The sequence below is a fragment of the Mugil cephalus genome, chromosome 18 (genome assembly GCF_022458985.1).
Source record: "Mugil cephalus isolate CIBA_MC_2020 chromosome 18, CIBA_Mcephalus_1.1, whole genome shotgun sequence".
Classification (NCBI taxonomy): domain Eukaryota; kingdom Metazoa; phylum Chordata; class Actinopteri; order Mugiliformes; family Mugilidae; genus Mugil; species Mugil cephalus.
In genome coordinates, this window is record NC_061787.1 from 17952228 (window position 1) to 17971527 (window position 19300).

Here is a 19300-nt window from a genome sequence, read left to right on the forward strand (position 1 = left end):
TGGCTTACAGGAGACATCTTCCAGTTTTTCTTTTACAGAACTTGCAAAAGACTTGCTGGGGACATTTTAAATCCTTTGAAGGGTGTTTTACTAAGAAAGGACTTAACAGGAGCAGCTGTATGCATGTAACATTTCTGAGCTTTCTGTCTGTTTCTTTTTTTTTTTTTTTTTTTGGGTGATGAAGGCACAGCTGTTTCTCTGCACTGTGTCAGAACTTAATCTGTTAGGTTTGTTTTATATCCACAGCATTCTGAAATTAACACAAAAGCTTTCCATAAACATGCCAACACCTAAAACCAGCCAATGTTCCCCTTCTGTCATTTTTATTTTTCCCACTGGATCTCAAATCGACACTGATTGCTTTCATGTTGATTGATTTTCCAAAAAGAAAAATATCGCTGTAAAACTCACAAAAAAATAAATACCCCACGTGCTTATACCAACTGGGAGTGCAATGGCATTGTTAACAAAAGACTGCACACACGGAGTCCATTCACAGCTCCAATCTGTTCCAGACATAGTCTTGCATCTTTGCTCAAAACCATTCTTGCGGATCATGCACAAATTCAGTGGTGGGACACTGTGCATATTTTCTTCTAAAGGGATTATTTCTGGTTTTGGGTTTTTAGAGAGTTTCAAGCTGTCCGATTAATCAGCTACTTTCATATGACCTTTTACTGCAGCCACATGTGGCCTAGTGACATCCACGGTACAAGTGTTAAAGTAATACGGAAGAGGTTAACAGATGTTTGAAGTCAAGGGGCCATTTAAGTGCTGTCCTAATGTAGTGTGTGCTCTCACATTAAATTTCCCACAACTCATGTCTCGACTGCTAGTCCCCACCACCACCTCACTTTGGCTGGCTGCAGTTCCTTAATTATAGAAGGGCTGCCTCAGAGGTCGCGCAAGGTGTCTTCAAAATTAAAGCAGAAAACTAATCAGAGATTCGTATTTGTCATGAATTCATTAATATTTGTAATTTTGCCAGTGTATGGATGGACTGTAAAATGACTTTAAGTCAGAGTCAATAAAATACATTTTACAAAATTACATTTTTGCATTCTGCAAGTCACATCAGATAAGCAGGTCAATTAGCCTCAAGATGCAATTAAGCATCTTTTAAGTGCAGCTCTGTATGAAATGAGTGCTTGACCCAGACAGTATGTAAGAAGGATTAAATTTGATTAATTTAAATTATGAGGAAGTACTTTTTTAACCCGTTTTATTTTGACCAAAAACCTGCTAACGTCCTGTTAGGCCAGAGTAGCTTGTCTAGCATTAACTAAATGCTAAGCTAGTTAAACCATAGCTTATATGCAATGGCATGGTAGGCAATACACTGGATGAAACATGGAACTGGTTAGAAGGGACAAAAGCACAGTTCAGAACTCAGATGGTGGGAGTAGGCGAAGACAAAACCCATAAATAATGAGGGAAAAAAGTTACAAAGCACACAAGAAAAATACTGATGTGGAGTATAATGCACACTAGAAAAAGGGTAGAATGATGCATGGGGGCATGGGGTACAAAGGAGGATGGAAACACAGACACTAAATGCAAAGGGAATAATGAGGCACAGGGGAGACACATCAGGGCGAGGCAAACAATCATGGACGGCAACCACATGGGGGAAATAAAGACATCTGAAATGATAGAGAGTCAGTGTTTTACAAAATTCAACAAGAAATGCCAACGCCCAGAAACATGAGCAGGTTCTGCAGAGCTGAATGTGACGATAGATACATCAGACATCAGCGTAAACTTAACTGCAGATGCTAACAAAGAATTCTCAATTTGTATTTGTTTTGTATTATAGTGGTAATACTAGGAGATAGGGAGATGGGGATTTTAACATTTTGACTTGTCACTGCAGAAAACTGTGTTTTTAATAAACATAACAATGACTAGCATATAAAGATCCACGGGAATCTTCCACACAGTATATGCTCCAGCGTTTAGGCCTTACGCAAATTTTATTTAATATAAATGACTGAGTTTTAAATATAACCAGCAATAATTACAAATATTTGTTACACTTGTGTTTTTTTCTGCATTTACAAGTTAAAGGACCTGTGTGTAACATTTAGTGGCCTCTAGTGGTAAGGTTGCACATTGCAGTCAATTAAATACCCCTGTGCCTCACATAGGAGGACAAGGAGAACCCGTGTGGGTGCAAAAATTACCAAAGGCCTTGTGTAGGGACAGTGTTTTTTTTTCTCCATTCTGATCTACGTGGCAGTGCACCATGGTGAACCTGCTCCTCATGTGGAAAGACAACACAAATCGTTGTTTTTAGGTGTTTAAACTAAACTAAACATAATTATAAAAATTACACTATATTGGTGCAAATAGGCCCACTAAATCCTACGCACAGGACATTTTAAAGGTCATAGCTCAGGAAAGTTTGAAGTGAACTCCCCGTACCCCCACCCTTGTAATTCTTCCGACTTGTTTTCTGCAGCATACCTGAACACCAAGGGTCTGTACTGGAAGCTCGGCTGGTGGGAGGGTGGGGAGGGTGGGGGGTTGGGGGGCAAGGTTGTGTTGGATAACTTTCTACAGCCTGATGCGGTAAAATAATGAAGGCACTGGCAGCTCTGACTCGAGGCATGTCTACATGGGCTACATGCCTGTCTTCACCAAACTCCTTCAGGGGTCAAAGGTTAAACAGGGCAGCTGCAGACAAAAGCGGCGTGAAACCTTATCCTTTTTCATTCACTTTCCTGACAGTGAGTTAATGAGATTGCTGACCGAACTCATAAACAATCACACAACCTGGATTTTATAATGAAATTTTCTTTCAGTGGATGAATCAAGGTGATAAAAAACACAATTGCAAATCATGACCGTTAAATTAGCTTGTGAGATTTGATGTAATTAAACACACACAGCTGGGCTAAGAAATGTTCACTGGGGAATTCATTTCTGCCAAATACTGTAAAGATTATTGGAACTTGGGGGATGCAAATTCTTATTTAAGTATTAGGAATTGTTGTTAGGAATACTTTATGATATGAATGATTTTATGATAATTTGAAACAATGCATTCACTCCCTCCAAGACTGAAGCATCTTCCTGTCCTGAGTCACTCAGACAGCACAGCATGTAGTAGCAGGAGTGAGAAGCTGGCTGCTGTGATTTGTCACTGTATGATTTTGTATCCTTCAACTGCATTGCTTTTTTATAACAGGGTTATCTGCTTTATCTGGCAACACTGTCCTCGTGTCACTTTATAAAATCCAGGGAGCATGTGTAATTTTCTGGTGACACAACTGCAGAAGCATGTGGACAGGGTTAGCTGATGGTTTGAAGGTTAAAATAAAAGAATAAATGCATCAAATGCAGATGTGAATGTCTTAATTGCTCAGATGGCCGGTTTAATACTAAATAGCATTACACTAAATATACTCCTGTCCTAAACTCTTGTTAGAGCGACAGATCTCATTCAGTCGCCAGTGGATTGTTCCAGTTGGGGATGGCTGCGTGGTATGAGCACCAACTTGCAGAAACATGTGAGGTGCATGACATACAGTAAGTAATACACCACAGCCAAATATTCACTCTTATGTTCACGTTTTCATTGTGTCATGGCAGAAACGCTTGATGCCTTCAAGGGCTTCTCGGAATTTCCAGACTCCGAGTCAGTTAATAAACCGCAGTCATTTAATTCCTTCCATTTAAGTGCTCGCCAAATGAACATGATCCTTTAAGTGAAGTATTTTTTAATCATTGACTTTCATGTCAAAAAGCATGAAGAAGAGATGAGTCAGATTTGTCCAATTAAAATAAGTTAACCTCAACAGAGGCTCAGTGTATCAGAACATTTTCAGGCATATCCAAAACACAGTACCGCACAGATGTCTTATTTTCCTCAGGGGTCGCCACAGCGACTCCACTGCCTCCATCTTGCCCCATCCTCTGTATCTTCTTCTCTCACACCAAGTACCTCTTCATGTCCTCCTTCACTACATCCATAAACCTCTTCTTTGGTTTTCCTCTAGACCTCCCGCCTGGCAGCTCTGACCTCAGCATCGCTCGACCAATATATTCACTAGTTTTTTCCTACTGCACTTCAAGACTTTGCACCACCAAACATACTCAAGGAGCGTACTTTGCATCCCTCTGCTTTGCATGTATACACATCTGCATTTGGGAGCATTATATTTAATGATGGGTTGAGTTATAAATGTTATAAACACAGGGTTTGGGGCTCTTTGTAGTCCAGACTGCTTCATAAATCTTGAGTCTCTAGTTGAGGTGCTGGTGAATATGATACAGTATGAATTGGTTAGCCATGTAGAATATAACATATTAACCAGACATGACAGGGCACATAAGGACAAATGGACATTATGAGATCCAGCAAAAAAAAAAAAAAAAAAAAAAAAAAAGAAATTTGGTAATGCCAGTACAGTCTCTTAAAACTCTACGCTACTGTCACAGACAGTCTGACTGAAACATGCATCAAAACTCCACCACATCAAATGCATCAACACACACACACACACACCCTGTCATTTTGTCATAGGAAGAGTGAAACACAGTTCACCTCCTACGGTGCATCACTCAGCGCGTCTCCCTGCGCTATGGGCTTCCATTTAGAGGTATTTCAGTGCATGCCATTACAGGACGGTTCTCAACAACCCAGTTGCGGAGTGGGAGGAGCGACACATATGAAAAGGCGCTCTATGAATGAGACTTGCCCACAGAGCAAACCAGGAAATGTGAGAGAAAATAATTTAGTCGGTGCCTGTTAAGAAGAGCAAACCTCTGTTCTATATTGGTAACACATGTGCTGCTATGGCAACAGATAGGTGTATGATATGAGAATTACTTCAGTCATCAAACATAGGTAAAGTGTTGAAGAGTATGAAATTTTTCCATTGCTACCAAGTTCCCTGTCACATATATTGTCTTTTCAATTACGCTAATGTGCACACGTCCCAACCATTTCTAAAGTGTAATGACTTCATTTTCTGTTTGGGATTCTAATAAAGTTTTCAGACTGTGCTGTGCAGAGTTTACTGCTGTTCGTCCCCAATGTGTTGAGCACCTCATCTAGTCTGTGGAAGGCCACCCACCCTCGCCTCACAGTAGCTCCTTTATCTTCCCCTTCAGCCACGGTGATTCCCTGTTTCATCACCCCTGCTGCAGTGACCAGCCCAGTTTATGTTTGCCATGACCTTCACTAAACCTGTCCAACTATACCAAATCAGTGTCAGACTTAAACTCCCAGTGTCGACCTTTAACTTCCATTGCTACTTGTAGGAATCATGGCGCAGAGTATATTTGCTATAGGATATAAATACCATCGTCTTCCGCTGTTCATGCACCTCTTTAAACTCTGAAACACTGAAAAGAAAGTTTTATTAACAGAGGGAAATTGGTTTAGTACTTAATTTGTCCATGAAACATGGACAAAAACCACCGTAATGAAAAAATATTAAATGAAGGACCAAGAAAGTATTAAACTGAACAGCACACACAGAAAAAAAGTGAAGATAGAGTTTGTCCAGAGATCTGGATGTCATTATTTCGCACCACTCGGTAGGCATCACCCAGTTCAAGTCATCGTCAAGTCATCTCACACAGGAACGTCTGCACAGTCTTGAAAATTTTACTTTCATCAGCCGAAGCCATCGCTTTATATTCCTCTCAGCTACAGTGTGCTCAGACAGAGGGACATTCCTGACTCTCTGAGACATATAAAAGGCTTGTTGCATTTCTGCATGTCTTTCTCTCATGTGCCGTAGATCCAGGCTGCTTTCCATTATGGACACCTGTAGCCCAGACCATGCTGACTTCAAATCATAGCACATTTCTTTTTTTTCTTTTTTTACTCTCTGTTATTGAGACAGACTTACAGTGATCAGACATAACATTATTATTTCTTCGTGCCTCTAAAACAGTTGTGACTCATCAGAGAATGGACATGGGCCTTGAATTGTTCCTAAACCATTTGTGTGTGTGTTTGTGTGCCTGCTGCCATCAAGGAGTGTCATTGCTATGGGATGGGGGTGCCTGGTGAGGTCTAGGTGGGTGGTACATGTCTAAGTAACATCCACACAAATGCCAGGTCCAGAAGGTGGTCAAAGTTATTTATTTCTGCTGTCGGTGGTTTTAATAATGTATATTATCATTATATGGAGTATTATCTGCGAGCACACGATTCATGTTATATTTTTATGCTTAAATCACAATATAAAGCGCTATGCAACTTCAACCACACATTTATTTAGACATGAGGGATGACTCAGTTAATGTCATATGTCTTCCATAGTCTTATAAATACAACAAGTATTAGTATTTACAAGATACTGCATTGGTAAATATCTTATGTCCTCTGAAAATGTAGAAAACCTTTAGCCAGATGCTAACTATGGTATGCTACACAGCCGACCACACTGAAAATACACAGTAGTCATTCGAAATTTATCCCCCCTGAAAAAAATAAATCTTTATATAAGTAAAGTCCTGGCTTTCCACAGATTAGCCTTCTAATAAAAGCGTTTCAATCCTGTGCTAACTAAACACACTAACTGATACAAGACTATTAGGTGTATTTATTTCTGTGAACTACGGTGGCAGCCAAAGCCAATGTTAGTGAAGTAGGGGAAATTTTTCTTGCTGGTTTTTGACTAGAGCGAGCGTGGAGAAAGAGCTCTTTATACTCTGCTCTGCAAGGAGAGTAAACAGTGACAGACAGTGGCTGGTGGCTGGCTCAAGTTTGCCTGTGAAAAGTGCTTGTGTTTCAGTCCCATGTCAGGTAATGCTCATCGCTACCAAAAGAACTGTTGTCATTTAAAAAAATTCCACCAACAACACAATACAGATGTCTCGCTAAGGTTTGTTCAGTTCTTAAATAAAGATTATCTCCCCTTACCTTCTCCTCTATTCATCTTTGGATCAGATCCATCTTTATCAGCTCTCACTCTAAATAAAGAATCCAGTCTAAACCTTTGCATGTGAATAGCTGTGCATTTTATTTTCTTGGTTTCATTCTTGATCTGGCCATACGTTCTGCATGATCAGTGCCCCAGTAATTATCAAAACATTGAGGCAATAAACCCCGTCTAATCTGTTTGAGGTTTTGCATTCCTCGGTAAAAGCTGCTTTCCCTAAGTTTTCATTCATAAAGAAAGCACCTCGAAGTGGGGCCCAACAAATAAATCACCCTGACCGATATAGACTGCGGTCCAGTGATAGGGTGAGTGTAGACAAGAATAGAAATGTTGTAAAAACGTGTCAATATGCTAATTTCTCAGTTGAACAATGTCCTGCTCAGTGTATTCTGTAGCTGCAAATTGCTAAATTAAGAAACAGGGTATGTTAGAAAATGTGTAAGTAAGAAAATGAATCACTAGCTGTAATATCGTTGATAGCGTTTAGAAGCGGAACAGATAGAAAGCTAATGAGCATGTAACATGCAGGAAATTCAATAAGATTACTACTCTACTATAAGATTTAACCACAATATCCTCCTCTTGTCCTCTTATTAGGTGGTCCATGCCACTAGAGGGGGCTGCTCATATGGACTTTTCTCATGGGCATGATTTTGAAGGCAGAAACTGGTCATGCCCGAAAGTGGTAATTATTATTAATTATCTAAGGTAACATCTCTATCTAAGGTTCAGTGCTAGTCAAAGCTCTAGTTAAAGGAAACTAACTGTAGCTAGTATAGAGGTATAGTATAGCTAGTATAGAGGAGCAGTGGGATAAATCAAAAGATTTCCGTATCGTATCGTATCGTATCGTATCGTATTGAATCGTATCGTATGCGTTGTTGCCAAGTTAAGTGGTAATGCTGCACTATTTCTACGTAGGGGACTCTGGGGTCCTGTAATTAGTGTGCACTCATTCACACTAATTCATGGCTTGCCTTCCACCTGAACTTTTTCTTCTGTGATAAGTCAATATGTGGCATAATGTTTAATATCTTGACTCTAAACTGTTGATTTTTTCTCTTCTGTGCCTCACAAAAGTGTGTGGTTTATGCCTCCCCTCCCATTTGTTTACAGCACAATACCAAACATCTAGAGCAAGCATTCGTGCGCAGCTTCATATGTCACAACGGTGGATTTAAGATATGCAACTCATTTACTTGACACAGTGAAAAATCACTAATCGTACCTTCTACAGTAATACATTAGTAGACCGCGCTGTCAGAATGATTACCCTTCACTTCTCTGGCAGCAGTTAGTTGGCTTGGTTATTTGTTAGTTTTAGAGCCATCTCATTAGTGGAGACAGTAACAAGTTTGAACAAAGGCCGATTGTCATTAGAATCACAGCTGATAACAATTTATACACATCCTGGCAGTAATCATGGGAGAATATCTGAGGGAGACTACCTGTGTATGTTTAACCCACTTTTACTTTTGTTGATGAAATAGTTTAATCATTTAGTTTGATGACTGTCTATTCTGAGGTGAACCACTGTGAACTACATATTTAGAATATCCACTGTATACATAATTTACCCTTACATCCTATCATTTTGCATGCTACATCTGAAGCACAAAGCATTGTTAAGGCTACAAGTGCCACACCTTGAACTGCCACTGCTACTATTCATGAAAATATTGCAATATTGGGCTTACTCAGCAAAATTGCCACATACTGTAACACAGATCCCACACCAGAAAGCTTTCCAACTCTGTGGTCATTCTAAGTTGTGAAGATGCTCCTCCAACAGAGGAATTTTGGTTTATTTGTGTGTGAGCCCTGCTAATATTTCTTGAATAAAGGAAGGATGAAGCTTTATTCATCGTCCAAATTTTCCCAGTCCAACGGGAAATCAACATCCACGCATAGGCAAGCCCCTCCGTCCCTGAGGCTACCATCTGCTGCTGTCACCCTAACGTCTTTCAGTTTCATCAGTCATTGCTGACTGACTTGCCGCAGATAATATCTTCCTTGAAGTGTGCTCCCAAAGCAAAGTCAGGGATCGTTTTATGAATCACATTCAGGAGATAACAGTAAAAAGAGATGAAGCAGCACCCGGATGATAAGAAATAACCCCAGCTGATATGGGCTGTGGTCCAGTGGTGGGTGACTGCAGACAAGAAATGACATGAAAAAGTAGCATGTGGTTTCATGTGGTTTCAGAGATCCATTAGATGAGGAACTTTGGAATAATTCAACTTCTGTAGCTTTAGTAACATGTTTATTTCGCAGCTGTATAATGTTAATTCTCAATTGGGAAGATTTAGTTCATTATAATTAACAAAACATAATACAGCTTTTATATATTTTACTCTGAAATATTCAGACCTCCCCCAGAACTTTGAATGGTGAACGGCTGCCCCTGGTTTATGAACCATGCTCGGAGGAGACGTAGCATGAAACCTTCTTTGCCCAGGCAGTCATTCTTCCCAGAGAAATAGCCCTGCTTTCTGCCACCGGGCATCCAAGAGCAGCATCTGATACTAGTTGGCTCTAAACAGACTGAGTCTGGCTGGCTGGGAAGGATGAGCTGGCTGAGAGACGGAGCCTGGTCAGGGTCCATGTCTTCACAAGAATACACTAAGAGATGTAAGAATCTGACCTCTGCTTCTAAAAAACCATTAGATGAGGAACTCTGGAATCATTCGAGTCCCTGCAATCACATTTTGGGGTTTATCCAAGAAGTACCTAACCGGCCTCATTGTGTTCCCGTTTCAGGACATTCATGAAGTCAATGAGAACAGGTTCTGTTATCTTACAGTGTTGGCACATGATTCTAATAGTTAGTGCAGGTAGCTTTTAGAAGCATAATGGCCCATTCTCTTATAAAGACTCACTAATATGCTGTACTTAAAGGCATTTAAATGAGGAATTACCTCTCAATAAATGTTGAATAAATGTTTTCAGGGATTCGGGGAGGATATTGAAGATGTATTTAATGTATATAGGGTACAAGTATGTATATGTATTATATATTTATATCACTCCATGTCATAAAAATTGAAATATAGTCCCTCAGTTGGTGTTTGATGGTGATAGTCTAAAACCATTTCAAGACATTTTAAGGTTTATTTAAAGCCACAATTTATTAGGTTACTCACGGTTTCAGACCGGATTATAACAAACGTCTGAGAGCATTTGTATCGTTAGTGATGCTAGCTAAATAAAACTGAAGAATCGAAACACTGGATTGTATTGACATCATGTTCACAACACAAAACATGCCCTAAAAAGAGACATCTGCATTCAGTATTATTTTCTCCACTGATTCAGTCCAGTGCTTTCTTTAATTCCTTGCCCAAGTGACCTTGTAAGATCAGAAGACTTTTTAATTCTTAGCAGTTGCCAACCTACTGAAAACACTTTTCCAGCGTCTGGTACATCACTGACCTGTAGGCTAAACTAATTTCCTCACAGTAATTTCATACTAATTCAGCTCAACACTCTGCTTTTTATTTTATATGATTGCTGTATTCATTTATGTGTTACTAGCTGGTGGTCACAGTTCATTTTAATGCTTTATATGGTTTCAGTCTTTTTGACAATTTGACCAAGTGTCTGTTTTGTTGTTAGGACAGAATCTTCTTGGCAACATGTTAGGGGGAAAAAAGTTTAAGACAATAGTGTACTTGCATATTATCAATGTAAAAGCAACACTATGCATTCACAGCTGTCTCATTTCATCACTCCCGGGTTTTAATCAACTCTGTCAGGGTTTTATTTATTTATTTCCTCTCTTCTTTCCTCAGATGCACTCCGAGGAGACCTGGAGCCGCATTACAAAGCTAATGGGTGGACCCTGTGGAGAATTTCCAGCCCCGTGATTTGCTAATCGGGGGCTGGTTCCCTTGTCAGTTCCCTGTAATCGTGGCTCTGGTTTGTGGAGCTTGCCCAGCCCTCCTGTCCGTGGACGCACCAAGTGTACCGACAGCACTCCGTGCGTTTCGGTTAAAGCCCGACTACCTTCACTGTGAAGGCTGGGCGCTGGGAAGGAGGATCGGGGCCTCGTTGCGGCTGAGAGAAGAGCCTTTTAACTCCTCACATATGGCTATTTTGTAGGACAGTTTCCATCATTATTCGGGATTGTGGAAGGGACGTCATTTACAAATCACCTGAAGTCGCCCAGAAGTTTTACTCGCTTGTGGGCGCCCGATCATGGAGATGCAAAGGTGGTCCACAAGGTGGAAAACGAAAAGGTGGCTTATGGATTCCACTGTAACCGCATTCATCACTTTAACCCTGGTTCTACAGGCTGCTAATGTCAGAGCAGGTAAGATTATTAGGGACCGAATATCTCCAGGGAACTTTGTTTGGCCAAAAGGGGATGGAGCGCCGACCGGATGGGAAAACTTTGTAACTGACGATGGAGATTGCTGAGTAACGTTCTTACCTGGACACGGCAACTTTACGTTCGCATCATAGTCAGATGTTTTATACCCGTTCCACAAACAGAATAGCCACATTTAGGCGAAATATGCCCGTATGATTGATCCGATCACTTCTAGAAGCCACCAGACACGAATCTTGTGCAAACTTGTCCACTGTAGACCACTGTAGAGAAGTGGACTGTTTAAAAAACCTTCTAAAGGAAACTTAGACAGACCATGCGCAGTTAACCGCGGGCTACTTTTACGCATGAATGGAAGGCATCTGACCCGAAGATGAAACACCTCGCCTAATTAAATTTATCCTAAGCCGCTGGTATGTGCTTATAAAGATCGGGAAACGGGACAGAATTCCCTGCTTTTTTGAGATTCACTTGGTGAAAGAAAGCTCTTTGTTTGCTGTGTGGTCCGCTAGGTGGATGAGAACACGGTTAGCATGGTGGACTTCCTCAGCCGGTGGACACAAATGTCGGACCCTGGGCTGCGTGACAACTTACTTGTAACTGGCACTGGGACAATCATCGCCACTCATTAACATGTAGCCTAATCTGATATTGCGTGTCAGCATGAAGGCGTGTTAAATTGCGGAGTGGTGGAGTTAGTACGTTTGGTGATCTGAATGTCATGTCTTCAGAATTAATTCAGTGGATCTAATCCAACCATGTGAAGAAGGGCACAGTGTTAACAGGGTGTATGGTTAATTGAAGGGCAGGTGGACAATGAATGTGTGTCAGTACATATGGAGTGGTGAAGCAGACCCCTGTAAAGGTCTCAGTCGATCTCAGACCTGTCAGTGCAGAGCGCAAAGCCCCCTGTCTGTCTGGGGTCTAAAAGTGGTCAGGCAGGTTCACCCTATCTCCACACTGCCCTGGTCCACACCAAAGCCCAAAAGCTGCCTTATGCAGCCCCCTCCCCCTCACCAACTCGCCACCCCCCAAACTTTGCACTTCCAACTTTGCACTTAGATGTTTGGTCGGCTGCGGGACAAGGCTGTGCTGTGTGAGCGGTGGGAATGCTTCCCCTCTAAGTACTGTGCAGTTATTTGATAATGGTCCTTGTTGCACTTCCCTATGATTTCAGAGCCTTCAAAGAGCAGGCCTGCGTATGGGCCTAGCCTGCAGCCATAATGGTCGCAAGTCACAGGGTTCAGGATTACATGCGCCTTACATCTTGGCATATACTCAACCCTGTAAGGATTTATTATGGCATATAAATACAGTTGGAGATTTTGGATGTATATGATTCATGGAGAAAATTTCCAGCAGCTTCCCTTTCAAAATAACATGGACCTATGGTTGCCTGTGCAACTGGTCTGGGAAAACTTTTGTAAAGATTACAAAGCCTACAGAGTGTTGGAGTTGCAGGTTTAATTTATGCAACACATAGTAATTGATTTTTTATTCACTTTTTATTGATCTATCCCCTTAACACTGCTGTCGTTTGTTGCCTCAGAGTATCGCAGCCTTCTAGTTTAGAAGACAGGAATTATGGTTCATATTAGTGTTTTTACCAACCTCTTTATGTAAATGTGAAGCATTCAGCTCCGGGGTCTATGTTCTGAGCTCTTTATGGCAGTCAAAGCAGTTTCTGCAGGGTGCCCTCTCCATCTAGCACTGTACAGACACGTTTTCTCAGCCCCCGGGGCGCAGGCTCAGATGTGCATTCCAGCAGACAAAGCTAGCATTTTCAGAGTCTTTTGCCCGATACGCTCAACCGGGAACATCAGCTAATCAGCTCCTTGATGGACCTTTGTTTACTGGAGCTGTCACAAAATTCATAGACACTGCCAAATCATTCCGAGTGAATAATTTTTTTTGGGCTCTACAGAAACACGGAACTTAAAAGTTTACTGGTAAAAATTTCAAGAGACGTCCCTTGTTATAACATGACCTGTTTGGAAAAGGCTTCAACACTACTTGTTGACATGCTCTGATTTTCATATAGAGTAAAAATAGTTACAGAGAGAAAAAGCAAACAGAGGAAGCGAAGTGGGAAAAAATGCATTGAAAAACTGTTTAGGTCTCTGTAAAGTTTCCTTGGTATGACACCAGCATAAAGCCGTCTTGTATTCGCCGGCAGCGTGGTGGAAGTTAAAGGAAGGAGAGGGGGAGAGTGGGTGGGGGGGAGGGGGGTACATAGAGAGAGACACTTTGACTGAAGATGTTATTAGAGTCTAAGGGAGCTGCAGGTGAAAAGGTCCTCCCACGTTTACCATCCAATTTTACCTCTCTGTGAAGACACGAGGGCTGAAGATGACAAGGAGTGAGTGGGATTTATGATATCGGTAGGGCTAAGGTCTTATGTGGGATAACGGATGAACTCAGACAGACGTTTTGGCCCCGGTCCTGCAAATGCTTTTGTGTTATCTCCAGGAACTTAACGGTGTACACCTGTGAACATGACAGAGATGATATCAAACCACTTAATCTATGTCTCATGGTCAGGTGTCATGTTGCTCCTCCCATCCTTGCTTGTCTCGACAGTTTGCATAATGATGCATATGAGGAGTGAGCTAATAACCGAGCATTAGAGTCTCAGTTTTCGGATCACTCCTCGGAGCGAAGGAAGGCCCGTCCTTCTGTGCCACCCGAGTTCTGCTGTGTGGCCTGTTTGCTCAGCCCCTCTTGGGGCAAACACACCAGCTCATCAGACGCACTCTTTTAAAAACCTTCGCACATTCATTTGGCCACCTTAATGGATTGGCAAGTATTGACGTTTTCTCGGCACCTCTGTGTGAGGGTCGCAGCCTGGCCGAATTGCCACATCTGGAACGTATGAGTCCCGGAGTCTGGGACTGAAAGCAACGCTGCAGGAGCTCACAATGAGGTCCTCAGTTCACTCTCCAAAATAAGTAGCTGGTTCATCCTCAAAGCTACAAAAAATGGCCATGTTGTTCTTAGTCATGGCATTCATGTGGAATAACAGCTGACATAGTTCTCAGCTTCACATTTTCTCATGTTTTTGTATAATTTGGAATGTATTCCTATATATCATTTATATGATTGACCCCAAGGATGCTCATTTATATTCCCTGAGCTGAGGGACATGATGGCTTTTAAGAGAAAGGATGTGGATATCCTGCTGGCTTCTGCAAACTTCTTCTCTGATCCAGTGTTTACTTTTTGGACTGAAGTTTCGCATTATGGATTGATAAAGACCAGCTCTCTTTGCCTGCAGTGTGAAAGGCATCTGTTCCGCTGCTGGGGTTATTTTAGAAAATGCATAAATAAAGTGACAAGAAAGTATTGTTTGTGCATGCCTTTCATTAAAATGAAACCAATGATTGCCAAAAACTCATGCGAGTGGAAGGATTTTTGTCCACTAGGGCTGAATGACATCGTCAAATGCCGGCGTTAACTGCACTGGTGATCCTGCGTAAACCACCTTTATATTCATCAGGAATGGATTCGTGTTAAAACAGGAACATTTCCCCAAACCATGTATGTCCCCTTCATTTTCTGGTCAACATTTCAGCTTTGGCAAAAAGGGACATCCTGCGTTTTTTGTAAAATCCCCTTAAGAATCCAGAAGTTAAAGAAACCACACCGGAGCCATCAGTAAAAGCTTCCTGATACTTTCAGGCAGCTTAGCATCATTTTGCCCACACAAAAACAGACTGGTGTTATTACATCTGACAGTCTGCCATTGTGTTGTTAATTTTAGCCAGATATTGTTGCGCTCTGTTTGGTGAAGTGACATTTGTATAGAGCTTTATTCATAGTGCCCTTTTGCTATTCTTTCCAACACAATAACATTGAAATTGCAGAGTGAATGTGCAATATGCATGACTAAATTTTTCTTTTTATCAGACCATGCATATTAAAACCATCTCCCAGGTCTTAATTGCTCCAAAAGGACAATATATTGCTGCAGTTTGTTCTCCTTTCAGGCTAACGTTTTATACAGAGAAGGTTTTCCGGAGGCTCTTTGGAGGCATAATTATAACCCTTTCCCATGGGCCTCTGTGGGTACCCACACAGGCTCCTTTATGTAAAGTGCATCAGATTGGAGAGCCTTATCGAAGGTAAACCTATCCAGGTGTTACAGAACTAGAGCGCTGATGGCACATTGTTCATTATGGTCCATGGAATGCCTTGACATGGACATTTCCTGTCAAGTGAGCCTGTAGAGCCCGGGCCAAGGCAGAATTTACAAACTTAACTGTTGAGATATGTGAGAAATACTGTATACCTCCACACTTGATCAGCAAAGATTAGCATTCTCTTACGTTACATATTGAATGAAATGTAATATGAATCATGCAGACCCTTTGCCACAGTGTTTATTTCCCTGCGCAGGGTCTAGATCACGGACATGCATTTCAAATTTTTTGAAAAGCTACCGCATAATTGACTGGAAATAAACACACACTCATCCTGTGTTGGCAACGAGAGTCTCCGCTAACCTATGTTTTCACTGTTTCTCCAAACAGAAGAGCCAGTTGATGTCCTAAAAGTATTAGAATTTCAAAATTACCCCGAAGGAGTGACGAAAACATCAGGATTCTGTGCAAACCGAAGAGCATCAAAGCCAGACCCAGCTTACAGAGTTGCCAAGCAGATCCAGATCAGCGCCCCCACCACGCAGTTATTCCCCGGTAAGATAAAACTCTCTGCCTCTGACCTTCAGCTGTATTTTGAGTGGTTTTCAAAAATTTCTGTGGATATAACATTTGCAGTCTTGTCTTTACATGCTTATAATCTTTTAAATATGACACCAATTAGTTAGCAATTAGCTATTTGTTGAGAAAATGTGACGTCAATTTAAATATTGCATACTAAATATTATAAGAATGGAAGCGTCCCATGTCCAACCCATTCACGTCTTCTCCCCGTCTTTTTTTTTTTTTTTTTTTTGCCCTGCAGGTGGTGTTTTCCCTGAGGATTTCTCCATCCTGACCACACTGCGCCCCAAATCTGGCCTCCAGTCCTTCTTGCTGTCCATTTACAATGAGCAGGGAGTCCAGCAGCTGGGCGTGGAGGTGGGACGCTCACCTGTCTTCCTGTATGAGGATCAGACTGGCAAGCCAGCCCCAGAGGACTACCCCCTGTACCGCACTCTCAACCTCGCCGATGGAAAGTATGTACTCAGGCACACCCATGCGCCAAAAAAGAAGCTGATTCAGAAAGAATGGGCGTAGCATGGAAGGAGGGGAAGACTGGGACTGAGGGTCTTGGTGAAAGAAACAGTAATTTGTCAAAAATGAATGCATTCAGGCCTCCAACATTTAGCTAAATGAGGCTGACGCAATTTGGAGCAATAACTGCAACTGCAGGACAGATGCTCTGAAACCAGTGGTCCTTATTTATTCACTCATATATATTTGTATTTTGATTGATTTCTATGGGAAAACTGACAGTTTAATAGCTGCCCTATTTAAATCCACTCTACGTGAACATGAATTCTTAGAGAATTCTTAGAGAGTTTTTAGAGATGACCCTAAAAACCCTGATTTCCAGTGACCTGTTCTTCTTGTAAAAGCAAGAAAACAACCCCCGAGCTTCCCCTTGTTGCACCACAGGTGCTCATGACCGGATTATCCGTCTCATCGGGGGTCTGTGGGCACAGAGACAGGTCAGAGACAGGGAGACACTGGATTATTGGGGCACAGCAGGGCTGCCATGGGCAACCTGACCTCATCCATGAACTCACTGCCTCTGTTATTTTAGAGAGGGGGAAAGGAAGGAGGGGACAGTGACGGTTCTAAACTTCCCTTTTAGCCTCTTGGATTACCTCACCCAATGAGACACCTTGTAACCTTAAACCTGATTATCTGGTCTCAGGTTCAGAGATCCCGCAATTCTCAAGACTCATTTTCAGAGCAGAATAAATAAATGGGCTGCTAGGAAAACGCTTGATCTGACACATTATTTGTGTTTATGTGATAAAGGAAGCTAGGGAAATCCTTCACAGGGCTCGTGTCAGCGATAACTCTGCAGTTATTATGGTTTGTGTCAGTCTCTCAGCCTGTTTCCATCCCGCACGCAGTTTTTGTGGACTGCTGTCCAAGGGAACAATGCTTTTTTTTTAATCACTTCTCAGTCTTTATACATTCCAGCTCCAATCCTTCTCTAAATCTTCGGGGACTGTAGCCGAGTCTGTGTACATTCTGCAGTCCCTGTGGATGCATTCATTACCGCTAAGACGCCGTACGCGCAGCGTGAAAAGAGAAGAACACAATGGTGATGTTCGAGAGGTGAAAAGGAGAATTAGCCTTTTTATTAAAAAGAGAACACAACATGAGGGTCCAGGTTGAGCTGTTACATTGTACACATCAGTTTTTATCTGTTTTACGTATTTTAAACATACGTCACAAAAAAAAAAACATTTACAATCCAACTCCACACTCAGGGCTCATTATGCGCCTCAAACTTTTGAGTTGTTCGAACCCAATGCAGTCCACTTTTGCTTGTTTGCCATTTGAGTTGATAAGTAATGCTTTGTGCTGCGGCGCTAAGCCCAGAGACTGCTGCATGTTTATTTTTCTCTAAGCTCCATCGCCTGCCGTGGAATGTGTCCTTATGACCAAGCTGCATTCGAAGACATAAACAAATCCTTTTCTCAGAAGATGGTTGATTACTATGTCATCAGAAAATATTGCATCTGTGGCAAACGGTTTCTGTATTGACATCTTGAGCCTCAGTGTCGACCAGGTCTCATCTTCCACCTCAGAACAATGTTTTGACTGTGTGTCTCCTGCTCTGGCAAGGCAGGCCTTCCTGGATCTTGACACACACTTTCCACAATGTTCACCATGTCTGTCATGCCGAGTAACCCAGAAGGAGGATTAAGTTTGGAGTTTAATGAGTGTAATCCTGTGTTAAACAGGGCCAAAGTGTGGGGGCAAGAATGTGGTCCACTGCTGCCTGGTATGCAATAGCCTTTAAGTGCAGTGGCAAATGGTCCAGAGGCGAGTGAGGTGTCAGACTCACGTGTGACCCCAGTTAACCCTTTGGATCTATGGCAGGTATCGATTGAAATACGTCATCCACAGCCCGGTTATTCCTGATTCTCTGGAGCATTTTCTAAGAAATGCGTCTTTTTAAGAAACATCATCATGCGCCAGTTCTGTCTTCTTGATGTTTTCTTAGAATGAAATCAAACTCAAAATCAGTCAGTATTACACGGATCAGCCAAAACATTAAAACCACTGATGGGTGAGAAGTAAATGACATTGAGCATCTTGTTATAATTCAGCATTCTGCTGGGAAACGTTTGGGGACCTGTCAACCGTTAGGATGTTACGATGATCCACAGAGGCCCCTCCCCTCAACCCATAGGACCCAAAGGCAGCATTCTGTTTACAGACACAACAGGACACCCTCAGAAGGCCCGTGTCCACTCTCTGATGAGTCAGAACTGGTTTTGAGACACGAGAGAGACATATACAATATTAGGAGGGGTGGTCATAATGTTACGGCTGATCGGTGTTTGCTGCTCGAGCTTGCTTTCTTGTATTGCTAATCCTTTCCTTTTGTGTCCCGGACCAGGTGGCACCGTGTGGCCATCAGCGTGGAGAAGCAGACGGCCACTATTATCGTCGACTGTAAGAAGAAGATCACCAAGCCTCTCCTCAGGAGCGACCACGCCTCCATCAGCACCAACGGCATCACCGTGTTTGGCACCAGGCTTCTGGATGAGGAGGTTTTCCAGGTAATGATTTCAGTGTGAGCGCTGGGATTGAGTGGGTCAACCTGCATGTTGGATTCAGTGCAAATGAGCGTGCTGGCACATCAAACTAAAACGATGCAGCAACCAGTTATAAATTCATTTTTTACAGTATTCTCTGGGTTTCCTGTGCCTTACCTAAGGTTTATTTTAAGTTTCATTCACAGCTTAGGCCATCTTTGATTCTTCAGGATGTGGAATGTGGAGCTAATAGAAACCAGGGCAGAAGCAGAGGTCTCCAAAGTTTCAAATCTATATCGTACCGTACATCTGAGATATCCTGTGTCTTTTATCAAAGCTGCT

General features: G+C 42.0%; 1 protein-coding gene across 4 annotated transcripts in view; it reads left to right on the top strand.

Moving 5' to 3' along the window:
* The first annotated feature begins 10823 nt into the window (after nt 1-10823).
* col11a1a (collagen, type XI, alpha 1a) overlaps nt 10824-19300 on the top strand; it is a 70431-nt gene continuing 61954 nt past the window's right edge. For 3 of the 4 annotated variants that reach the window (XM_047568101.1, XM_047568104.1, XM_047568102.1), the window contains exons 1-4: nt 10824-11214; nt 15762-15926; nt 16195-16408; nt 18820-18982. In XM_047568101.1, the coding sequence (XP_047424057.1) occupies nt 11100-11214; nt 15762-15926; nt 16195-16408; nt 18820-18982 (657 nt within the window). In that variant the 5' untranslated portion in view covers nt 10824-11099. The remainder of the gene's footprint in view (nt 11215-15761; nt 15927-16194; nt 16409-18819; nt 18983-19300) is intronic. The other variant, XM_047568105.1, reaches the window with a different exon arrangement.